At 46.8% G+C, this 22774-nt stretch overlaps 1 protein-coding gene across 1 annotated transcript in view; it reads right to left on the minus strand.

Annotated features, from left to right (window-relative positions):
- Positions 1 to 22774, minus strand: part of TLN2 (talin 2) — a 336513-nt gene that overhangs the window by 82002 nt on the left and 231737 nt on the right. Inside the window, exons 29-37 of the mRNA XM_023757837.1 lie at positions 20874 to 21082; positions 19445 to 19564; positions 18199 to 18396; positions 16998 to 17137; positions 9704 to 9797; positions 7717 to 7806; positions 5718 to 5840; positions 4460 to 4603; positions 2676 to 2837 (exon numbers count right to left, since the gene is read on the minus strand). Coding sequence (XP_023613605.1) covers positions 2676 to 2837; positions 4460 to 4603; positions 5718 to 5840; positions 7717 to 7806; positions 9704 to 9797; positions 16998 to 17137; positions 18199 to 18396; positions 19445 to 19564; positions 20874 to 21082 — 1280 coding nt within the window. The remainder of the gene's footprint in view (positions 1 to 2675; positions 2838 to 4459; positions 4604 to 5717; positions 5841 to 7716; positions 7807 to 9703; positions 9798 to 16997; positions 17138 to 18198; positions 18397 to 19444; positions 19565 to 20873; positions 21083 to 22774) is intronic.

A 22774-nucleotide genomic window follows, 5' to 3' on the forward strand; every position in this document is an offset into this window, starting at 1 on the left:
ATTTTGGGGGGGACTGTAACAGTGTGGCAGCTAGGATTTAGGCCTGGGCATATCCTCATGGTTAAAAGAAAAAAAAAAGCACCAGGGAGTATAAAACTTAGAGCAAAAGACAACTATGAGGGCAGCTGCCTTAAGCATTTAGGGAATTAGCTAGTCATTTGTTTTACTATTTGACAGGATTCTTAACCATCCCTCAAAACAGGACTCTATTCAGTATATGGTATTAGTGAGCTACAGTGAAATGACCCTTTACCATTTTCCTATTAGTAAGTTAAAATAAAGTGTATGGTACCCAGCAAACCCTGCCACTCAATGGGAATGGAAAGATAAGCACATTTCGGCGAGTTGGGGGGGCGAAGGTTCATTTCTGTTCCCTTGGCATTGCTACCAATTCCCAGGGTGCTCCGGGGAGGTAAGGCCTTCCTCTTCTCCACAGGACATCACCCTGCATCCCTTCTCTGATGTTCTGCACAGGCCTATCTTTCAGGCCGCCACACAAGCACATCTGCTGCAGGGAACTGCAAAGAGGGTTTGACACTGTGAGGAGAATCTGGAAAGAAGATGTGATCTTAACGGAGAGGTAGGATTTAAAGCCAAGGAGGAGGCAGAGAAGAAAGGTTTCCAGGAATTTCTAAACAATTGTTTCTTTCCTTTTGTTTTTTTTTACTTCCTTGACCCATCTATATATAGCCTGTTTTTTAATGATCAGAAAATGGCCAAGTTTAACTGAAATAAAATTACAAGCACCCTGGCCTGTTTAGCTCAGTGGCTGGAGTCTCGGCCTGTGGACTGAAGGGTAGCAGGTTTGATTCCGGTCAAGGGCATGTACCTCGGTTGCAGGCTCGATGCCCGGCTCCAGGCGGGGAGCATGTGCAGGAGGCAACCAATTGATGTGTCTCTCTCACATTGATGTTTCTCTCTGTCTCTCCCACTCTTTCACTCTCTCTAAAAATCAATGGGAAAAAATATCCTAGGGTGAGGATTATCAACAACAACAAGAAATAAGAATACAAGCAACCAACCATGATGTCACTACTTTCAATTTTCTTGCTGTCTTTCCACCCCCACCCTCCCCCACACTTGCACATGCGCACTGTAGACACATCAAAGTATTTCTTCCCAGGGTGGTGAGACAATCAGCTTCTCCACAAAGATGTGCACATCATCCCCAGGGTGAGAGCAGAAGAGAGAGTGGGAAGAGCAGGGGGTCTGGTTTGCTTACTGGCGGGGTCACCTTGGGGAAGTTACTTAACCTCCCTGTTGCCACAGCGTCCTGTCTGTGAAATGGGAATAGGCACAGGGTGGCTGTGTGGACCGAATGAGTAATGTACACAAAACACTTGGGACGGGCTTCACACGAGCTAAACGTTTAAAATGTAAGCTGCATTAGTTTCTAATACCATGAACTATGATGGTAATTAAGGTGGGCCGCCACCAGGATCCTAGGGGCACTGGCTTTAATGTTTTCATTTTCAACCTTCATAATTGTCTTCAAATAGGCAGGTTTCTTGTTTTTTTGTTTGAAAGACTCCATTTAAACAGCTAAGAAATTGCTGACTAGGGCACCTGCCCCGGCTCTGGCCCACAGGCGGCCAGCTGCTGCTGGGCTGTGTGTTCTCTCTTTGCTTCTGCTTGGCTCAGCCTGTTGACTAATGTCTCCATGTGAACACACTGGCTTTGTGTAGTGAAAGGGAAAAGAGGGGTCCATGCCCTACCCTGGAGGGAGATGGGGGGGAAAGCCCCATTACTCCAGGACCTGCCCAGCAACAAAGCAGACTCCTATCTCCAGGAGCGTGAACATCCTTAAATAAAGAGTTAACCCTCCAATGCCTCTCTCTCCTGCACATCCTGGTTTACACAGAACTGGTAGCTGGCTTCCCACACACTCTCCTGTGGAGGTTGGAGGGGGCGCTGGGCTCTTTGCCTGGGGTCTACGGTCCAGGCCGTGGCTGTTTCCCCACAGGGCCGGCTGCCTCCTGCCTGCTTGTCCCTGCGTAGGGCAGACTGGGTTTGTGGTCTTATCACCTACCTACAAATGCTACATTCCAGCCACTGCAATTGCCTCCTCACCATGCCCCTGCCCCAACCCATCCACGGCCTTTCCCACAAACATGAACTTGTTATAAACAGAGAATGGTCCATTTCAAAACTTTGATGTCCCTTTTAAACATTTAATCAACTACAAAGAGTACATATCACAGGATAGATTAAATTGATTTTTTTTTAGATTTAAGTGATTTTCTCACAATTTCCCATTCCCGTCTCCCTCCACTTGCTCCAGATCTATAACAATGGTGGGACCCTCCAGCAGCCCCCTCAGAATGAGCCCACAGGAGCACACAGTTTAAGTACACACAGGGTGCTTGCTACCCAAACACAGTGCGAAGGGATGCCCCATAGCCAACCCTTCCAGATTTCTGCCCCCAAGCTTCTCACGTACAGAATTTGGGGAGCCCCCCACTATCTGGAAGGTTAGGAGAGACCAAGGCTGTTGGTGTTCCATGATGAATATCTCCACTTGTAAGGGACTCATCCTCAGAGACTTAAATCATGCGACCAAATTAGAAGTTAAACTCCACTAGACCTACGTCTCAGGAGAGCAGAGCGTAAACCCTGTCCTCTCCCCTCTGCAGCAGGTGTTGCAGGGATCATGAGGCCTCAGTCCAGCCACCTACCTTGATGGTCTTCACCAGGTTGGCGGTGCTGTTGGCGACTTCCTTGGCTGACTGGACAAAGTGCCTCTTGGCCACTGGGTTGGCTGTCTTGGACGAGGCGATGCGGCAGGCGTTGCATAAGGCCGAGGTGTGCTTGGCGACAATCGTGGCGGCTGACAGAACCTAGAAAGCATGGAGCTGGGTTGGGGGCACCCCATGCCTCAGTGCAGAGGGGTCCAGTTCAGGAGTCCACCTGGTCCCAAGCCCTGGATTCCTCTTCAACCCACATGTCCAGGGCCTGTGTAATTACAATACACGTGTCTAGCTCTGCCACCCCCAGTCATCCCAAGAAAGGAGAGGGTGAGAATTATTCAGCAAGAGAGAATAAATGAAGAAAAGGAAAGTGGGTGCTGATGTAGGGGTGGGAGTGATCTGGGCTCCAGACAATCTTAAAGGAGACGCAGTCAGCTGTCCTGTGGAACCCCCGGGGAGGAAGTGTTCGGCCCAGGGTCTACGCCAGCACTGCCTAACAGACATAGAGCATGAACCCCATATGTAATTTTCGAGCAGCCACGTTAAAATAAGTAGAGAAACAAGAGAAATTAATTTAAATAATATATTTTATTAAACTTGAAATATCCAAAATATTTCATTTCACCATGTAATCAACTTGATAATATTGAGATTTTACAGTCTTTTCTTATCATATCACGTCTTCAAAGTCCAATGTGTATTTTATACCCACAGCCCATAAAACTAGACAAGCTACATTTCAAGTGCACCTCGTGGCTAGCACATTGGAGAGTCCAGGCCTAGATAAGCAAAACAGACATCAAGGTACGATAGCTCCTGCCTCGTGCAGGCACCTTATTAAGTGGTCTGTCTCAGGGATCTTCTAGGCTCTCCTATCCCCTGCCCCCCAACACATACCCCACAAAACACAACTGCTCTCCTGGAGCCACCTGATCTACTTTGCTGAGGCTGGTAGCACCCCTTTGCCCTTACCTGGACAGGTAGGAAACTCAGGTGCACTGATGCCTTGCAAGCCCGCTCTGAGGCCTGCTTCAGGTCCAGGTCTTCCCTGTACCGCCTCTTTCACTTGGGTCCTTCTCCTGCCTCAAGAATGCTCTTCCCAGGGTTTAGGATGAACATACCACTCACAGGCTGCCTCTGATACCCCAGATTGGCCAGTTCTTGTTCCTTTCAGCACCTACTGCTTTAATAAGTGAATGGGAGCCCATGCCACATAAGCATGGAATGTCACATCGTGTCTAGTCCTCAAATGTCTATGGCTCCTTTATGGGCTGTGGATTATAACCCAACTTGGAGACCTGGCTCAGCACCACCATCTCTGTGATGTGATCCTCAGAAAATTCATCATACCTTCCTTGTGCGTTGCTGGCACTGTCATCATAGCCCAATCACTGCATCTTCCAAACTTTATCCAATAGACTAAGTGCCAAGGGTAATGGGGATTGGATCAGACTCATGCCAACCCATGTTGAGCACGGAACAAGCCCTCAGCAGATGTCCCTGAACTGAGTGGAATCACGAGACTCCTGATGAATCTCATGCTGGTTGCTTTACCCCGACAGCCTTCCAGCATCCCATGTCAAAGCACCTACACATTTCCACTTTCACCTCGTTCTGTGACATCCCCCCGAGTCACTATCTCCAGTGCTGCACTGAGCTGGCTTTGCAAGCTCTGTAAGAACAGTATTCTTCACTAATTCCTCCCACTCCCCCACAGCCCACCTACGAGAGCTTAAGGACTCACAGATCTCATACCCTCGCCCCGTGGTTACCTGTGACGGGCTGCTGCCAGGGTCCACCAGGTTCTGGCATGCCATCTGGATAGCCTGGTTAGCCCTGGCGAACTGGATGGGGTCCACGAGGCCCTGGTGGCCTGCCTGGCTGTTTGGATCAGAGATGCCAACAAGGTATGCAGCCTGGAAAGGGAGAGGAAAACCACAGCTCAGGCTCTGGGCTCCCAGGTGAGCCCATGGGGGACAACCATCCTGTAATGTACATGCACCAGCCATGCTTAGGGAGCTCCTTTCTGCAAGTTTGTCAAGGTAATCAGAGTGGTCAGGCCTTAGGGATGGTCAGGTGAGTGCCAGCTCGGGAGTTTGCTGCAGGCTTCTGGGAACAAAGCCTCCTTGCTCTGAAGAAAGCCTCAAGAAGCTCTTCTGTGGGCCACGAACAAGGATGGACCCGGATTGACTGTTTCTGGCAGCCACCTTAGGACCATGAGGGAGGACACCCAGCCTCGGCATGAAGCTGACCCTCCTACTGGCAGATGGGAGAGGCAGGGAAAAGTGGGCGCAGACTGATGGCATGGCGCTGCTGGGTCAGCCAAGCCTGGAGCATGCCCTTCATGAGGGTTTCTAATCTCATTGCCTAACGCGTCCTTATTTTTTAGGCCAGTATTTCCAATAGCAAATAAGAAGAATGAGTAATATGGCTCAGGGGAAAAGGTAATATTTGGTCTCTAAGAGGACAAGAGGCTGGAGGAGAAAGTCTTTTCTTTAAACCCTCTGGATGCATTAGACTAATAACAGGGAGAAAATGAATCCGTGAGCAGCAATTTTAAACTTAATTCATTTCCCCTGAGATGGGTGGGGTAGGATAAAGGTAGGCAATTTCATCCCCCAAACGAGGGATGGTTTTCTTTGGTTTAGTAAAATCATCTAGGCTCAAAGCAACTGCCAAATGATAAGTCTTTTAAGGTAAATGCTGACATTTTGAAGCTTCAGTCACGTGAGCCCGATAATTATGGGAAATGCCCAGGACAGTCGAAGAGCAAGGAACATGCCCGATGGCGTCTCTGCATGACAGCATTTTTTTCTCCCTCTGATGCTAAAAGGATCATGACTAAGGTTTTTGCAATTCTAAAACCTCAGAGAGAATTTGAATTATGTAATGCCTATCCCCCCCCCCAAAAAAAAAACACAAACAACTCATCTGGAGCTCCCCTATGCCTCCCACAGGGATCTGGTCCTCCCCTAGCCTGCACAGGACACAGGCTGCACTGCAGGGGAGGGGGACCAACCAGTCCCTTACCTGAGCTGCTGCCTCTGTCAGCCCACAGAGAGCCTTGGAAGCAATCCCTACACACTCCCCAAAAGCAGGAAGGTCCCCGGTCTTGGCATTCTGCGAAATCCCTGCCATCGACTCGCCCAGAACCTGCAAAACAAATAACCAGCAATAGTCTCTGACCAGCATTCTTCAAACCATGGGGTAAAGGGAACTACACTTGCAACTTTAACATCCAAGGATGCCTAATTTACAATATTGGCCATTATTTCCCTTTATTTGCATTAATAAAGGATTTAAGACAATTATGTTGTTTCTGTTCCATAAAGAGAATTGAATAATAAAAATATAAACGTTTTACCCAAAAGTTATCTCTGTCTCAAGAAGAAACAGTAAATATACTCAGATCAATAAAGTAAAATCTATACAGGGCATCCCACAGGGGAATGGTCTGGATTGAGAACTCTTAATTCCCAGAATACAAAAATCAGACACACCCATTGAGCTGTAGATGAAGTCACATCCAGAAAGCAGAAGTCACACTCCTCCTGGTATTATTTTACTTATTTACAGTAAAATTTAAATGTCTTTATGAAGCTTATATAATCTGAATACTAATAAGGTTTCCTAAATATTATATTTTCCCATATTTTGAACATCATTGGTATATTTTCTTCAGAGGGCTCTAAAATAGCAGCTAAAGGGGATTTTAGTATTCAGAATCCGACCCAGAGAGGTCAGGCACAAGGTCACAGAGAAGGTCATGGGCAGAGGCAGGGCACCTGCCCCTTGTCTGGTGTTCTGTCTTCTGTGGGCCTCACCAGGCCCCCGAGGGCTGGTTCTACCTTCCAGGATAACAGATGTTGGAACAGAAGGCTGTTCAACACAACCCCTTGGAGAGGCAATGGGATTGCTAAGTCTAGAACGCAAGGCAAAGCTCTTCATTTGTCAATAAGCCGCCTTGCCTGGGTGAAAGCAAAAGAAACTCCCTAAAATTGTTTGGAGATAGAAAATAATCCAGCTTCCTTGCAAAGCACAGAAGTTAGAGGGTATTTTCAGATACAGTATTTTCCTCTCCCTAACTCTGCATCCCTCTTTGGCTCTAAGTACCGGAAAAATATGTATCCTCCCTTAGACAACCCATCGTTCCATAAAGAACGCTGGACAGGACAAACCCTAGTCTTCGCCCAAGGCAAAGCAGGCTCTCCGGACACCACCGATAGAGATGTCTCCCTGAGGCTAATGTAAAGTGATGTGAACAAGCAAAGCCAGACTGCCACTGCTCAGTATCCATTCATCTCACTCGCATTTCATTTTAACCAGATTCTGGCATTCTCAAAAGCATGGATATTAACATCATGGGTTTCTCAACCTTTTAAAAATTATTATTACTCCTAACATTTCCCCATAACTTCCACCCACGTCAAATTAATTACTAAGAAATAAGATTTTGTTGAATAAGGTTAAGGTTGGGGGGCGGGGCACAAACTGTTGTATTACCTTAGATTTTTCTACCCACATCCAAAAACCTCCCCCACAGTTTCACTCTTTGAGAATGGCTGCCGTGGATGGATGGATGGCAAGGAGTACACAGAAGAGGGGCTCATATAAGCCAAGGTCACTGAAGGGCTTTCCCCAAGAGTTCAATCCCAGGTAAAGAAAATACATGATTCGATCCACAGTGAGACCCATCTGTGATATGGTGGAAGCAGTGGCTCTCAAAGTGTCGCCCCTGGACCTCATGGGCAGGACCTGGAAACTTGTCCAAAATGTACAATCTCAGCCCTACCTCTGATCTACTGAGTCAGAAACTCAGGGGTGGGGCCTTGCGTTCTGTGTTTAACAGGAAAGATCCCGAGATGAATCTGGTGCAGGGTCATGTTTAGAGAAGCACATGAGCCAGGGCTACAGGAGAAGACTTTATGACACGTGCAGCAATACAGAGCAGCTATGGGCAGATGCACTGGAAGCACGTCTGAGCCCCTCCCACACCGAGGAGGAATGTTAAGAGCACAGGCCGGCTTACCTTGGAGTTTTCCATCACACTCTCAATGCAGTCAAAGTAAGAGAGGTCACTAACAGGTTCATTAGGATTGTCCAACATCCCCTTGACAGTCTACAGAAGGAGAACACAACTTAAAAAGCACGCACGTGTTACAGAACAAGAAAAATTCAACCTAACATACCAGCAATCAACTTCCCTCCCTGCACAGGATTCTGGTCACGATCACTCATTGACCCGGGTAATTGAAAGGAATTTATACCAAAGTATCCATGACATCAGATTTCCGGCTAAACACACAACACTGAGTGGAGGGGTGGGTGTGTGCGTGTGTGTCTCAGGTTATTATTGATGGAGAGGAGGATCTTATTTTCAATTACGACAGAGAAGCACGGTATCTACAGGGCAGGGAGAATTTTTTCTTAAAGAAATCTGTAAGTTAATGCAAGGCAATGAATTTATGGTAAATCAGTACAATTTCTTTGCTGGATAACTCCAAGGAGTTTAAATTTTAAGAACACACTCATTTCTTCATGATTAGTAGAGCCTGCGGTTTTCAGTTCTGGAACCTTTTCATGGTAGGCCTGAAAGAAGGTAACTCCCCCCGCCCCCGCCCCCCAAATGCTCAGTGGGATAGTTTGCTTCTTTTTATTTACATTTGAACACTATAGAAAATGCCCCCCCTTGCTTAGGTCCCCATCAAGGAACTGCATATACGGATTGTCTCTTCTGTCTTTGTTTCCACTTCACTGAAAGTGATCCCTAGCTTTCATGTTATAATGACCTTCGAAGCTGGAAAGTCTGGAGGTACAGCCATTCAACCTTCTCCCCGCTGAGAGAAAATGTGCACGAGGACCCAGCATCCTTTGGGCACAGCCAACAGAAAGACAGGGTCATTTAAGTTGCAAAAGGTTGCGTGGCAGTCATGGTAGAAACTGCTGAGTTACTCAGAGATATGAGGGAAAGAGGGCGCATAATGGAGTTCATTTCATTGAAGAATCTCCTCTCACCCCTTGTATAATCAAAATTGTTTTAGTAACAGCAATTCTGAAATAGTCATAATTTTGGCAACCAAGGATACCATTAAGGCATCCATTTGCACCTAGGCCAAAAGAATTCATTTAGATCAACAGCCTACATATTTATATTTGCAAACGTGAACAGACGGGAATTGAGAAATAATTCACCCGACGCAGGAAACACTCTCCACTGTTTTCAGAATGCCTCAGTCCCGTACGAAGCCACTTTTCACTTCCAGCACTTCCGCCTGCTCACAATGGCCTATTGCCATCGTCAGACTGAGCCTCAATCAAATCCCCTGCTGGCATGGGAGGTATTCCCACCAGGCCAGATCCATGTTAATCATCCAGAAAACTCAAGGTACATTGGGTACAACCAACCCATAACTACTGAGACATCCATTTCGCTGTTTCAGAAGAACCTAGATTGATTAAGACTGCTCTACATACAAGTAGGCATACTGTTGGGCATAATCCAATTTTAAATTAGAAATAAACCATAAGTATGAACATAAATGTAAAAGCACCCACGCTGTGTTCTACCCCATGGGCACCTTGGTCATATGGTATGAGTACCACTTTTGGGTTTTGTTTTATGTGGTCCTTACATGTTACAAAATAAAATATATGGGGAAATCATTTTTACTCAGAAAGCACATCTATTTCAGCTTCTCTCAAATGCCTCAGAATAACCTCTCCCAAACTTTTCAGGTAGAGCTTGCTCACCTTCAACCTACACCCAATACCATAGGCCTCTTTCAGTTTGAAATAAAGAATCCTTTAACAAAATAACTTTCATCCTAGTGGAAAAAGGGGAAGTAGGGTTGGTAATCCCACCAAATCTAATCTTTATTCCCCCCACGTGGATGGAACTTTGGCCTTGATAGTCTCCCAGGAAGATAAAAGTCAGCACAGAGGAGAAGGAACTGACCCCATGGGCAGAGGACAGACAGACACACTCTTGGATGCTCAGAGGCCTGTCCGGGACCCACCTCCAGCTCCCGCAGGGCATTGTCACACTCCTTCTGGCCGGGCGCTTGCTGGGTGCACAGTGTGATGAGTTGATTGATGCTCTCTGTCACAGCTCTGTGCCAGAACAGAAAACATGGGGTGCTTTTGTTTTTAAAAAAATCAGCAGTAACTTCTCCAAGGATACTTTGCAGGTTTATTAGAAATACAATGAATTCACTGTATAGCCTTGGGGACCCCAGTAGAGCTCTACTATAAAGCTTTAAAAAACCAGGAAAAAAAGAACCCACTCCCAGGAAAGACAGAAGGAGACCCCTTACCTTGCTTCCAATTATCCATTTGATTTAACCGTAAATGGTATTGAAAGTTCTTCTAAGGCAGTATGACCACCTTATAATATATTCATAAGAAAGAATTCACAACAATGTTGCAAATAGCAAAGAGATCATATTAACACTGATCATGAGGAGCCCCAAAAGAATAACATTATCAGAACAAGGTTATTTTGGGTAGCCTTGGCGTAGTTTGGAATATCTTGTATATTTTTAGACACAGTGACATATAGTAGTAAACTCTGTCTATAATTTTTAAATCCCACTTTCCATTAAATTCTATATAATCGACTAGTTCCTAAATGCTATCTCAAAATTATTCTTTAAAATAGCAACTTTCTTTGTTAATACTAATACTTGTATGATTGATTTTACATGTGTTTCTATTCTTCTTAGAACTTAAAAGGCAGCCCAGATTTTTTTTTTTTTTCAAGGACTGGAAGTCAAATTATTCCAGCACCATTGGTTTAAAAGGCTATTCTTTCTCCATTGAATTGGTTTTGTAATTTTGTTGACAATCAATTGGCTATATTTGTGTAGATCGACTAGATTTTATTCTTTCCCACTGATCTATGTGTCTAACCCTTCGCCAATACCACACCACTTTGATTACTAAAGCTTTATACTAATTCTTAAAACTGAATACCTTTGTGTTTAATAAATAAAAAAACAGAGTTGAGATCATTTCCTAAGAGGCTGCTAGGAGTAAGGAGCAGACACAGACGGAAACCCATGCCTATCTAACTCAAACTCTTTTCAGCAGGGTCATAACCAGTCCACACTTCTGGCAGGGCCTGAAACCTATTCATGGTTACTAACCACTGCAGCTAGCAGACAACTACAACAAAAACAAAATAGGGCACATATTGCTGTTAATTATTAACACTGCCTAATAGAAAAGATAGCTCATTTTATTAGTTAAATTCACTTTGCAGCTTCCCACAGAATATCAAATTAGATGTAAATGATGTTGGAATGTACAGTGGTAATCAGCTTAATTACTTGATGAGGAGATATGCTTTGAATTTTAAAATTTAGCCAGGGTGAGGAGAAGAAGAAAATCACTCCTGAACTCAAGAAAGAACCCCTAACACAGATTTTTGCCACACTAACTCTAATGGTTTATTTATTTGGGGAAAAGTGCTGGATTACGGTGTCACTGGGAAGTACTGTGAGCTCCATGGTGCAAAGCAAAACAAGGACCCCTAGGATGGCAGGGCAGTCCCTAGTTCTGACCACTTGGAGGGGCACCCGTGAGTACCCACTAGAAGCATCCCTCAGAGGGTCCCACACCACGTTCAGTGTGGCCGCCTTCAGATGCACTCAGTGAACAGGCTGATGATGCCAACATGACAAAGGGAAGAGAGTGTCCTGAACTGTGATGACCTGATCATTCGGAGAATATCACACAGCTTTCCATTTAACTTATTTCTTTCAGTGTTTCCTATTTATCTGCATTTTTAAAAAACCTACCTTTTACGTGAAGATTTTCCAATTAAAAACTAAGGATTTATAATTGATGAATCCAGAGAATATATCACTGTTCATTGTCTTATTTTTAACTATTTTGTAGATGTAAATTTTTTTTCAAATAAAAATTTCGGAGTTAAAAACAACAACAACAAAACCCCAACAGACTGAGTTTGTGGTTAGAAAATCCATAAAAGTGCCTGCACAACACTGCAGTCTGAACAACTCACTTGGGTAACAGTGATCCATGACTGAAGAGCATGATTTAAGTATCATTTATCCACATCACTCATTTTAGCCTCTGGATTACACAGCCAAATCGTCAATTAGGTGGCCCAGAGGCAAATGGTTATATAGATGTGACAATGAAAAATAATATTGTTATGTTTCAAAAGCCATTATTTACAAGAACAAAAGATTAGAGGCAACACAAATACACTATGATAAAGGATTGACTAAATAAATGTATTGTTCACAACAGAATCCTGGGTGCCCATTAAAAGTCATATGTATAGGGTGGGGCAAAAATAGGTTTGCAGTTGTAAGCAAAACAGAGTTTATTTTGTATTATTATTTAATTATGTATTATTTTTCATATGAACAACTATAAACCTACTTTTGCCCCACACTGTATAATAGCGTAATCCTAATGCCATAAAAGAATATTCATGACACATAATTAAGTAAAGTAAAATTTACAAAACAGTATAAACAGTATGAGCCTACAACTGTAAATACATAAAAACTAGAGGCCCAGTGCACAAAATTCATGCCCTCGGGGGGCGAAAGGGGGGTGGTCCCCCAGCCTGGCCTGTGCCCTTTCACAGTGCGGGAACCCCACAATCGATTGCTCCAATGAGGTAGGCCCCACCCACCCATCCGGGGCTCCTCGATGGATTGCCCCAAAGAGGTAGGCCAGAGCCGTGGGCCTCGCCTCTGCGCCACGCATGCAGCGTCAAGCACCCGCCCACCCGCGCATGCATATAGCCCCGCCCAACCACATGCATCCACTGCACATGCAGCCTCCTGGTGTCGCTCGTTGTGGCGTGAGGGCGTCACTGCATGAGGGCGTGATGACCACATAGGTTTTTATTAATAGGATGTTTACAGTGATTTTACATTTTTTAAAAATATTTATTGATTTCAGAGAGGAAGGGAGAGAAAGAAACACCAATAATGAGAGAGAATCATTGATTAGCTGCCTCGTGCATGCCCCCTACTGGGGATTGAGCCCACAACCCCGGGCACGTGCTCTTGATTGGAATCGAACCTGCGACCCTTTGGTCCACAGGCCAATGCTCTATCCACTTAGCCAAACCAGCTAGGGGTTTACATTTTTATTTTAAAATTTCAGAAATCTACTAAAAAGTTATGAATCAACCAACTTATATTATCAATAAAAATTTGGCCTAAATTAGCAGCATCTGTTCTATATAAATCCCAATAGGCCTGAACTGTAGTTATTCTTTCCTACAATATTTAAAATGATCAAATCTATGCAACTTTATTTTTAAGAATATAAAAAAGTTAAATGACCATAATTCCATCATCTATAGATAGAATTTTCTTGCGTGTTATTCTTTATCTAGGCATATCTAGCCAGTCTCAGTTTTTAAAAAATTGGGATCTACAACCTCAGAGGTTAAAAAGGGGCTTTCTGACATACAAATCATTTAGTGTTTAGAGATACTGAGCTGATTTACCTAAAGTTTGGGAGCTCTGGTGGGAAATTTTAGCTAGACATGGAACTGGATTAGGAATGAGAGAAGAAAATCACCAATTTGCGCTTTTGATTGTGTAGTTAAGGCACTAAATATCCCATAAGAAGCTTGGAGGGAAAAAAGCAACACCAGACATTTCCCTCCCTCAAGGGATGAGGTGCTTAGGGAGGGAGTAAATAGCAAACCAAAATCCACCTGCAGTTTTTCCAGCATCTTGCTATGCACAAGGCTCAGGACTTAAAAATTACACAGTTGAACTGTTGTTTGATCCAATGATCCCACCTCCAGGGATATATGCTAAGAAACCCAAAACACCAATCAGAAAGAATATATGCACCTATATGTTCATAGCAGTGTTATTTAAAATAGCTAAGATCTGGAAACATCCCAAATGCCCATCAGCAGATGAGTAGATACAAAGGCTGTGTACATCTACACAATGGAATACTATCCTATTAATAAAAGCCTATGTGGTCATCACGCCCTCATGCTGTGATGCCCTCATGCTGCAACGAGCGATCACCAGGAGGCTGTGTGCGCAGTGGGCGCATGTGCGTGGGGGCTTGACACTGCGTACGCGGAGGCAGGGCCCATGGCTCCACGCAGCAAGGTCTGGGATCCTGAGGCACAGAGGCGGGACCCCCGTCTCCGACCTACCTCTTTGGGGCAATCCATCGAGGGGCTCCCACACTGTGAGAGGGCATAGGCCAGGCTGGGGGGATGCCAAGTGCACAAATTTCGTGCACCAAGCCTCTAGTGCAGCTATAAAAAGGATGGGTCTCTTACCCTTTGAGGCAACATAGAGACACACCTATGCCAAGTGAAATAAACCAGTCAGAGAAAGACTAATAACACATGATCTCATTTATATGTGGAATCTAATTAACAAAATAAACTGACCAACTAAATAGATCTAAAGGCATGGAAGCATGAAACAGACTGATGAATCGGAAGGAGGGAGAGAGGAGCAGGAAGAGCTTAACCAAAGAACTTATAGGTATATATGCATTCCCTGTGGTCACAGACAATAGTGTGGTGAAGGCCTGGGGTGGGGCAGGACCTGGGAGGAGGGGGGCCATAGGGGAAAAAGGGGAAACATCTGTAAAAATCTCAACAATAAAGATAAAAAATAAAGTAAATAAGACCAGGCATTTTAGCTTCAGGAAAAAAAAAATACAATTGAAGTCTGGTTGAAGAGGCAAGATAATGACTAGACAAGGCACAGAGAAGGTGCTGGGGATACGACACCAGGCAGGCCACAATGGATCCTGAACCTCCTGGGGGCAAGATGCATGCCAGACTCACAGGGAGCACAAAAGTAATGAAGGCCTTCACCAGGGGCACGGGTTCCACATGGCAGGGAAGGCTCCACGTGGACTGGGGTCAGGCCTGAGTGTGACCCTGATTTGGATAAAGGGAAGAGAACATTCTAGAGGAGACCAACAACCGGAAGGCCCAGATGAAGGGACTGGCTGTCTCTAGGGCTGGGAAGGCAGTGGGGCTGAAAATGAGGGCCACAGTGACCCGATCCCTGCTGCTTACCTGCAAGTGCACCTATGCTCAGCACCACTGGGAGGCCGAGATGGCTCAGGCTCCTGGTATATGCCACCTGCCCAAACTCCAGCAGGGCCATCCCTGTCTTATCCGTAATGCACGCCCAGCGCCTGCTCTATCCCACATCCGGCATGTGGTACAAATGTGGGTAATGAATACAGCCCAACCTGGGAGAGCTTTACCAAGAGGCGGCTGCCTGACTCACCTGACCTCCTGGGAGCTTGGCTGGGAAACCACCCCGGGAGCGGGGCTTGCCAGCACGTGCCAAGAAGCCAGCAGGAATGTGCCAGGTTCTTCTTGCAACAGTTCCGTCCTGAGATAATCATTTCACATAATGACTTTTAAGTGCTGACCTGGCTATAAAACCATCAGGCTGGGAACTCCTGGTAGACTGCTGAAAGCCAGGACAACATAGGCAAAGAAAGCTTTTTCACCTAAAGTCTTGCCAGCCTTTCCTCAATGTGACCACCAGGGGGCCTCCAGGTCCCCACAGAGCCAGGTCACCGCAACATTTCTTGGTGGTGGTGGTGGTGGTGGTGGTGGTGCGGGGGTCTGCGTTTCCTTCCTTATCTGGCTTTCGAAAGGCCAGTTCTTACTCTCCCCTTCTTCCCACAATTTAAGAGAGTGAACAATACATTCTAAGTTGAAAACTGTAATTCTGAAATGATGCAAAAAACTGAAGACAATGAAAAACATCTGCGATCAGATACCTGGAAATGTCAATTGCCTTATCCTAAGGTTCTTTGTAGGAAAAAAGAACATTTACGGGAGGGTTTTATACCAGAAACAGCTGCTCAGCACAGCACACATATCCCCCTCCCGCCCCAGCCCTGGGACAGACTCACTGGAACTCTCACAACACACAGCATAAGATGGAAGTGGGGAGACGTCAGGATATTTTTCCAGTCTCTAATGGCTCTAGCTATTTCTTGAAGCTAAAGTATGTATTTGGGAATAAATGAAGAAACTCTAGGATTTTCTGAGGAACTGCCCTGATATGTCTAATCCTCCCCCCCAAAAATAGCACTACAAGCCATGCGGGGACCAGAGGCAGGTTTTCACCATTAGTACCATGGCATCGCATGTCCTGAGAACTGAGAAGACCTTCAGGATGATGTGCACACCCCCACTTTGCAGACGGGAAAGTTTAGGCAGGTGAGGGACCCAACGGTGTAACCTAGTTAGTAAGCAATAAAGCCTGGACTGTAATTCGGGCCTCCTGACTCTGACAACTTAAAAAACAGCCTTTGAGCTCCCAGGAGAGAAAGCCATAGAAAAACAAATGAGTAAACTCATAAGACCAAGTTTAACAATGTAGAATTGAAGCTATGCTTTTTCAAAACCAGTCATCTGCCCATTTTGAAAAGTTCCCAATTAGGCTTTAGATCCTAATTGTTTTGCATTTAATCTCTTCCTGCTGCCAGCTTTCCTGTACATGTGAGGATGCCAAGTAATGTCAAGAAAACCTGCCCACACCACCACAGCAGCAGAAACACCCTCCCTATTCGGGTCAGGAGAGTGAGGTGAGGAGTTTCCTGGTGGTCACAACAGTTTCTCTGCACATTAGCCTTCACTCACTGGTCACCGAACTCATAGCCACAGGGGCCCTGGGGCAGGCACTGTATTGTATCACCCACTTCCTGGGTGGGAACAACAGGAAAGAAGAACAATGACATCATCCAAAACGCAGATTCCTGTTTTAATGTATTTCCAAGAACTATTTACTCCCACGGCCGCCCCGTTCACCCTAAACAAGAATCACTCTGCATGGGGCAGACTGAACATGTTTCCGTCCATCTAACTAACATTGCTGCCAGGCGGACAGGCAAGTGCTCAAGAAGTGAGGAATGGCTAGTTGAGTATCATTTTCTTTTCTTTTTAAAAAATATATTTTCCAGTATTTTCTGAGTTGTTTTTCCACAAGCATATATTGCTTTCATAATCTGAAAAACGTAACACTCTTTTTTAAAAAGTCGACTTATAAATCATTGAGGGTCTTAAGTCTAAGCAAGGCCAATGGAAAAGGCTGGAGGAGAAGACAGGTTCCTGCAAAGGGGAAAGCACATGAAAATGAGCCCGTTTACTGATACCCTAGAGTTTCCGCCACTCTGGGCTCCCCCTCTGACAGCACCAGGATGACACCAATCCTTTGCTCAGCAAAAGCAGCAGGATGCCAGCATATCCGCAAACACTGACCCTGCTTATCAACACACGAGAAGCCCATTTCGTTCAGCTCTCACCTTGCAGCTGCAGCGAGGAGGTTTTTCGCATTGGGGGCTCCTGGGTCCACAGAGAGAGACTTGGCAGCTAACAGCAGCTTGCTGGATGCCATAGAGATATTCTTGAGGTTTCCGATCACCTGGATCTGGTCTTCTTTGGTCTGGAAGGTCAAGAGGGGCTGGAGTAACTAGGGATGCTCCATCACTCCTAGCAAGCCGTCAGAGAGCTGGGAGCAGCGTCTTGGGATAGAAGCAAGGTATCTACATAGATTGAATTAAGCCCAACTAGTTTGCAGATGCCTAACTTGTTGGGACACTGACTGGTGTCTACGCTTCCCCAGACAGACACCCAGACCAAGAGTCGCAAAACAAGGCAGAAATTCCTCCCCAAGTGGGTCAGCCAAGAGCTGTGCTATCTCACAAGTGGAGGCATTAGAGGGAGGGGGAGGGAGGGGGGAGCGAGCACGCGCACAGTGCACAGGCAGGCCACAGGCCAGCGTCTTGCTCAACAATGCTGGAGTTGTCAAGCGGCCCGTCCGTCTCAGCCTGGCACAGGCGGCCAGCCCTGTCTCAACAGTCAGAGCTGACTGCATCCCAGAAGTTCCTGACCCGGGAGAGGGCCCATTTCTCACCCTCTGTAGATAACAGAGCAAGAAGCACCCTGGGTAGCTCTGTTAGGGAGATGGCAGGAGCGCGGGGGAAACAGCTCCGCAGGCTGGCACCAGACCAGTCATGCTCCCTTGCTCTAAACCAGGAGTTTATCTGTTCATCTGGAGGAAGTGATTTTTAATCCTCTGACTCAGTATTAGATACCGTCCTTTAGATGGGCCCACCGAACCTCAACAACACGACTTTTTACTCTATTACCACACTCAAAGCACAGGATGTGGAGCTATACTAATCTCGGCTAAACATGTTCCCCCCTCCTCTTACCACCCTCCCTCCAAAAGATGTAAATAAAGTGACGCATTTTGTTGGAGGTCCGTGGGAATCGTTCCCCATCTCCAAGAATCACCTCACACAGAAGCTGATAGCATCTTGGGGATGCCACTCCGGTGAGATCACGGAGCTTTCTAAGCGGCAAAAAGAACGCAACAGGGTAGCCTGTGGACAGGTTCCCCATTCCTATTTGCCCAATCAGACTCAAGGGTGGCCTGTCCATTGGATTAGAGAGGTGAGGGTCAGTTCCAGACTGCCCACCACCACACACACACACACCTACCTGAGCTTGGCCCGCCATCTCAATGCCAGCATCGAGGAATTCATCGAAATCATCACTGAACTTCCCGGAGGCTGCAGCCAGCTCCCCGCTCTGCCCCCGGGTCGCATGGACCACTTCCCCAGCAGACTGGTTCAGGTCGGCCGCTGCTTGGTTCAGTTCGCTCTGGGCTTCCTGGAACGGCTTCGTGCTTGGAGGTAACTGTGGGGAACAAAAGACACAGCCCGTGAGAAGTTCTCTTTGCATGAGAAGGATAGAGGAAGGGACTGTGGACGAAGACAGATTCTACAGGGATGTGTTTAAGTCACTGAGGCTGAAGGCTCTGTGCGGCCTGAGCTCATGTTAAATTTGGCCTTCAACATATATGCATTCATTCACCCATTTACATTTGTTGAATACCTATTCAGTGCTAGACACTGTGGCTCTAAAAACAGTAAGACAGCCATCCTCAGGGGCTACGGTCTCCGAAGTGGCTCAGTCAGGACTCACATCTGGGCAATCTGCCTCCAGGATTCACTCTCTGAAGCACAACTCTCTGTTGTCTCTCTTAGGCGGAAGCTCTCAAACCTTTAGCTCTCCAGAACTAAAACACTGATGCCAGTAACCTCCCACTCCTATTCCTCCAAACTAACAGCCATCCATTTTTATGAGTGGCCTTTGCTCATAATATAGCTTAGCTACAGAACAGAACCGTCACCAGCAGAACTATGACTGTACATGAAAAGTTGCAGAGAGAGAGAGAGAGGCTAGACTCTCGCTGTCACACCCCATGCACTGCTTGCACACCTGGCAGGTGCCGGGCACCAGACAGAAAAGAAACAAAGATAAACAGGCACACGCCTCCCAGAAGGAGGCTCACAGAACAGGGAAGGAAACAGGTCCCAGGAGAAACCCCTCATACTACCTCTCCTTTAGTGAATCTTGGGACACATCTCCCTCCACTGCCTGATCGTCATTGTCTCAGATGCTCTGATAAGAAGTCGGATGATCACCTACTCCCCCCTTTCCTGTCTCACTGGGATGACCCAAGAGCAAATGGCAAATGGGTTCCAAGAAAAAGTGAACTTTAAAAGCTCCACCTGGAAACTTCACTGAGCAGAAAGCCAAACAAGGAAAAGGCAGATGGGCAGGAAGAGCAGCTCCTAAAGGAGAGTTGGCTCTCAGAGGCCCCCTGGGGGAGAGAAGACCCCACTCACACCCGCAGTGAGCTCCATTCCCCGAGGCCCCTTCCCAACCCCAAACCTCTCACCGAGTCCACAAGTAGCTTCTTGCTGGACTCCCCGATGCTCTTCAAGGCCACGTCCACATCCTTCTGCCCGGGGAGGCAATTCACGCAGTTATTCAGAGAGTGCGAGACGGCCTTGGCCACCTGCATACACGGAAGGAGAAAAGCTCTGTAAGAAAGTGGCTTTCCGTACATTTTTGCACGTGTTGGGAATGAGCAGTGACAGTATGCAGAGCTGAAAAACGATGGGGAAATGGTCCACCAGCATCTTCCTGACACTGTTTACCCTTAAATCTCCTCCTCTGGCCTCTCACTGTGGTAAATATCCTGTCTTGGCAAAGGGTCTGACACACTGAGACAGTACACCCTGTTTTTCCCCAAAGCCAGACTAAGTCTTGACTCTGCGATTCAAACTCCGAGCTTGCCAATATCATGTCAGGTGCTAAACAAAGATGTCTGATACCAAGAGAAACAGAAAGAGCTCCCCTGTTGAGAGCCCTGCAGAAATCAGAGAGGTGGAAGCAGGCCTGGAGGTCTCTGGATCACAGTTCATGGGGCTGTGGCTGATTCCTGCTCAGCGACCCTCTGAGTCATCAGCCCAAGCCTCACTGCCCGAGGGCAGGTAGCCCCTCCGAGCACTTCCAGACCCACCTGGAGGCGCCCACAGGATGCCTTTCAAGCAAGTGTGAGGACCCCCTGTTTGTACTCTTTGGCATCCTCAGTTAAAGGGCAAGACCTTAAGATGTGGGTTATGCCAATCCCTTTAATCTAAAGCATCTTCTTCTTAGTGACTGGTGTAGAACTTTGCCCAGAAGGTCTCTAGCCAACTAGGTGCATCAGGTAGTTGAAGACTCCTCCTAAGAGGCAGGAGAGAGTCAGAGTTTAAAACTCTGAGTGGTCAGAGCAAGTACATCTACCTTATCTCGCAGGCTAGGAAGCGGAATACCCTCGAGCATATGTAGGCCCAAAGCAAACAGGTTGTGTCCTGACTCCTAAAGCTCCAAGGCCAGATTTCAACAAAGTAAAGTCCCCAATACGCTCTGTTGGTACATTATGTTGGCTACTATGCAAGATTTGCTAAAGTAGGTATTAAGGCCTGGCTGGTGTGGCTCAGTGGTTGAGCGTCGACCTATGAATTAGGAGGTCAGGGTTTGATTCCTGGTCAGGGCACATGTCCAGGTTTCAGGCTCGATCCCCAGTAGGGGGTGTGCAGGAGGCAGACAATCAATGATTATCTCTCATCATTGATGTTTCTCTCTCTCTCTCTCTCTCTGAAATCATTAAAAAAATACTATTTTTTTTTCAAAAGTAAGTATTATGTAGGTAAGGGTAGCATTGTTATGGAAGGTCCTGGAAACACCCACTGAGTAAGTGTTCGCACCAGAAGAAGAATGCCCAGGAGGGAGCCTGCTGACACATCCACTTTAGTGACGACCACTGTTCCGGGCCTCACCTGGGCCAGCCTCTGCTGACTCTCCGCATCTCCAGGAGCAATCAGGGCCTGCTTGGCTTCTTGGATGAGCATGGCCGAGCCCTCCATCACATCGCGAGCAGAATCTAACATGGCGTGTGCAGCTGCGGGGTCACTTGTGGATGCAGCCACTCCACGGGCAGCCTGGGCCAGCGTCTTCAGAGCTTGGGCCGTCTCTCTAGCTGCCACCCCTGTGGATAAAAGCCATCTAAAGTCATACTTGGGAGTAAACCTCTAGACTGGAGCCTCCTAGAAAGAAGAGTGGCACACCTGAGCTCCAGATTCCTTATTATAAAATTTGAATTGGTGTGCTTCTCAAAGAAGTCGCCCACACCACTGGCCCTGGACCAATCCAAGAGAGACATTCTAACAAATGCCATGCTGAAAACCATTTCCCTCTGGTTCCCCTCACCCCCACTGCCCCACTGCTCCTAGACCTAGAACACCAAGTGCATGGGATCACACACAGGAAACTCATTCAAACCCACCTTTCTTTTCAATTGTTTTGATTGGGGCATAAGATTATCTATATATATAAAGCCCTAATGTGCAAATAGACCAAACAGTGCAACAACTGAACAACCAGTTGCTATGATGTGCGCTGACCACCAGGGGGAGCGCACGGAACATGGCGGGCGTCGGCAGCAGGTGGCTGAGTGCAGAACATGGTGGGCATCGGCCATGGTGGGATAGTGGAGCAGGTGAGCGGGGGTGCCAGACAAAGGTGGAGCGCCAGTTGCTGTCATTGGGGCAAGCCTCTGGTGGTTACTGAAAATTTTTTGCTCCCACACGCTGCAGTCCCACCCAGCACTCGTACCTGCTGCTGGTGCCGGCCCTGTTTGCACCCGTGGCCACGCTGGAGCCGCCGCTCACACCCATTGCCAATGCCCGGTGCCGGTCCCATCGCTCAGGGCTGTCAGCAGGTGCGATTGGCGAATGCTGGCCCTGATCGCCCCGAGGGCTTCGCCACCTACCCCTGCTCCTGAGGGGTGATCAGACAGCAGCCACCACTCACACTCACTAATGGCACCGGCCCTGCTCACACCCGCTGCTGGTGCCGGCCCCAATTGCTCCGCGCCATCAGCGGGTGTGAGTGGGCCCCCGTCAGCATGTAGGAGCGGCGGCGGCGGGAGTGAGGCTGCCAGGAGACCTGGGACCAAGGACCGTGGCAGGAGGGGCAGGGCGGGAGTGTGGAGGATGGGTCACTGCAGCCTCACGGTCCAAAGGTGCACCAATTCGTGCATTGGGCCCCTAGTATACAATAAGTGAACATGTCTCCATGGGCAGCTCAGTGACTTTCTACTTGCGTATCCATCTACATATATCTGTCCTCCAGATGGAGACATAGAACAATCGCATCACTCGTGCCCTTTCCCAGTCAATGTCCTCTCACACCAGAGGTCATCGCTATTCTAGTTTCTATCACTTTTGCCTGGTTTTACCTGTTCTTAAACTCCACGTTGATGGAACCACACAGTATGTATCCTTTTATATCTGGTTTCTTTCTCGGACCATAATGCTGTGAGAGTCACCCATGTTGTTACCCATAGCCGTTCATTCCGTTTTCTTGGTGTGTAGTATTCCATTTACATGAATGCATCAACATCTGTTTATGCATTATTCTGCTGATGGACATTTGGATTGTTTCCTGTTTGGGCTACTATAAATAAAGCTACCAAGAAAGTTCTTGTACATGCATTTAGGTTGACATATGGAATTGTTTTTTAAAAATATAAACGTAGGAACACAATTGCTGGGTCACAGAGTAAGTGTAAATTTAGAAGTACTACAAAGCTTTTTTTCAGAATGTTTTTTTACCATGATGCACTCCACCAGCAATGTATGAGAGTTCCAGTTGCTCTGCATCCTAGGTGAAACTTGCT

The sequence above is a fragment of the Myotis lucifugus genome, unplaced genomic scaffold (assembly GCF_000147115.1).
Source record: "Myotis lucifugus unplaced genomic scaffold, Myoluc2.0 scaffold_115, whole genome shotgun sequence".
NCBI classification, from domain to species: Eukaryota; Metazoa; Chordata; class Mammalia; order Chiroptera; family Vespertilionidae; genus Myotis; species Myotis lucifugus.